Below are 1,927 nucleotides of genomic sequence, written 5' to 3' on the forward strand. Positions count from 1 at the left end.
CGATACGAAGGGATTTCCCGTCCTTCTTGAGGACGCAGAACCAGCGGGATCGATATGCGGAGTTGGACGGCTCGTACACACCGGCCGCGATCTTCTTTTTCAGGATCGCGCACACTTCGTCGTAGAGTCCGGGGGGTATCGGGATGTTCCGCTCCACCCAGGGGGTGTGCGCGACGACAGGGAAGTCGACGGGGGGAAGAATTCGGGCTTGAAGCAGCCGCGTTCGTCGTCGTTCCACGCGAAGGCTTCGTTCTGGAGGGAGACGAAGTTGTGCAGCAACTTCCGTTCCTCTGGCCATAGGAAGTCCTCGGAATGCGCCTTGTCGAACGCCTCTTGTCGCTCAGCCGTGTAGCGGCCAGTCGGGACGAAGTCCGTCGGGTTCGTCGGTAGCTCAGGCATGTCCGCCAAGGGGTCCCCGGTGATGTTGCGCTCCACGCGGAACTGCTCGGGGGTGGATCCTAGGACAGGCCTCACTTTCCTAGCGACGGGCTTGTACTTCTTTTTGGTGGACAGGAAGGCTTCGGCGGTTCGTTCGGGGTCTGGGGGCGCCTCGGGGTGGACGGCGCCCGGGAAGACGCGTATATCGCCTCCCTTTCCGTCGGGGAATGAGAAGGCGAAGAGCCCGGTAGGGTCGGTCTCCCCTAGGGTGAAAGTGCCGATGTTCTGGGTATTTGGGGACGTAGACTGGGGCGGGGTACGGGTATGCGAGTGCGAGTCGGCGTGATTCTGGGTTTCTTGGGTTTTCTGATGGGATGAGGCGACGAGATCGGGGAGACGGTCACAGGCAGATAGATAGAGAGCGGGGATCGGGAGAGGGTTTTCGCAAGACTTGTTTAGGGACTGGGTATATGCTGAGATGCGCGGTACGCCTCCTTCTTCGGTGATGATGACCGCGATCTCTCCGTCGTCGGAATCAATCAATTCCTCGACGAAGGATCCTTGGAACGTCGGGCCCTCGAAACCGAGCCGCGCCCCGCGGAACAGTCGGGATGGTCGCCGTCTGTCCCGTGTTGGGGCACACAATAGTCAACGTCTGGTCCTCGTTCTCGAAGTTCTTGACGACGCTCTTAGTCAGGACGTCGAAGGGTCGCCCGAGCAGGATGTCGTACGCCGCGTTGCGTATAACGTGGACCTGGAGGTAGAGGACGATGTCGGCGACGCAGAAGGGTACGTTGCGAACGAGGCCTAGCGATCGGTCGACGTCGCCGTTCGCAGACTGCATGAAGAGTTGGATTGTCGGGTCGTAGGGGAGTGCGAGAGCGTTACAGACGTGCTCCGACATGGCGACGATCTGCGAGCCCGGGTCTATGATCGCTTCTACCCACTCCTTGTTGTCGACGAGTCCGACGACCGAGCGTAGCGCGTGAGACTCCTTAGCGACTCGTAGCTCGCGGGGATCGTTGCCTGGCGCGAGCCGACGTAGATACACCTCATACGGGTCCGGGAGAATGACTCCCCCCGGTTGTAGAGGTTCCCCGCGACAAGACACCTGCGCGGCGTAGTCCTCCTCCTCGTCGTCCTCGTTCGACGCGACGTAGTTCACTGAGCGCACCGCCTCCGTCGGGATGCGCTTCGGGGTGATGGCCTCGCGGTATTTCGCGCGGACTTCAGGCGCGACCGACAGTAGCTCTTCCGTAGTGAGTGTGAAAAGCGGCGTCTTCATCGACCGGGCAAAGATCTCCTCCGCGAACTTCGCCTGATGGACCGGGACCTGCGTACGGTACGCGTTGTCGCGGTCCTTGTCCTTGAGAGGCGGCCCCCCGAAGTTCTTGACCTTAGGGGGTGCGTAGGTCGCGTCGCGAGCCTTCGCGAAAGGGTGCTCGGGGAGTTCCACGGGCGCCGCTGGTGCGTTGGGTATTCCGGCGGCGGGATGTGGCGTCGGCGGCCGAGGCAGTTGTCGGGGGGCGCTCGCTGTCGCCTTGGTCGC

At 62.0% G+C, this 1,927-nt stretch overlaps 2 protein-coding genes across 2 annotated transcripts; both read right to left on the reverse strand.

Moving 5' to 3' along the window:
* Positions 1–285: 285 nt before the first annotated feature.
* TRAVEDRAFT_80274 (uncharacterized protein) lies at positions 286–576 on the reverse strand (the record flags this gene model as incomplete). The annotated part of the gene is made up of 1 exon (XM_008047632.1): positions 286–576. A coding segment is annotated over one exon (291 nt), but the record flags the coding sequence as incomplete, so codon positions are not given.
* A 337-nt stretch (positions 577–913) lies between these two features.
* Positions 914–1,663, reverse strand: TRAVEDRAFT_137632 (uncharacterized protein; the record flags this gene model as incomplete). The annotated part of the gene is made up of 1 exon (XM_008047633.1): positions 914–1,663. One exon carries the CDS (start codon positions 1,661–1,663, stop codon positions 914–916), a length of 750 nt encoding a protein of 249 aa, XP_008045824.1.
* Between the last annotated feature and the right edge of the window lie 264 nt (positions 1,664–1,927).

This window comes from Trametes versicolor (assembly GCF_000271585.1).
Source record: "Trametes versicolor FP-101664 SS1 unplaced genomic scaffold TRAVEscaffold_91, whole genome shotgun sequence".
NCBI lineage: Eukaryota > Fungi > Basidiomycota > Agaricomycetes > Polyporales > Polyporaceae > Trametes > Trametes versicolor.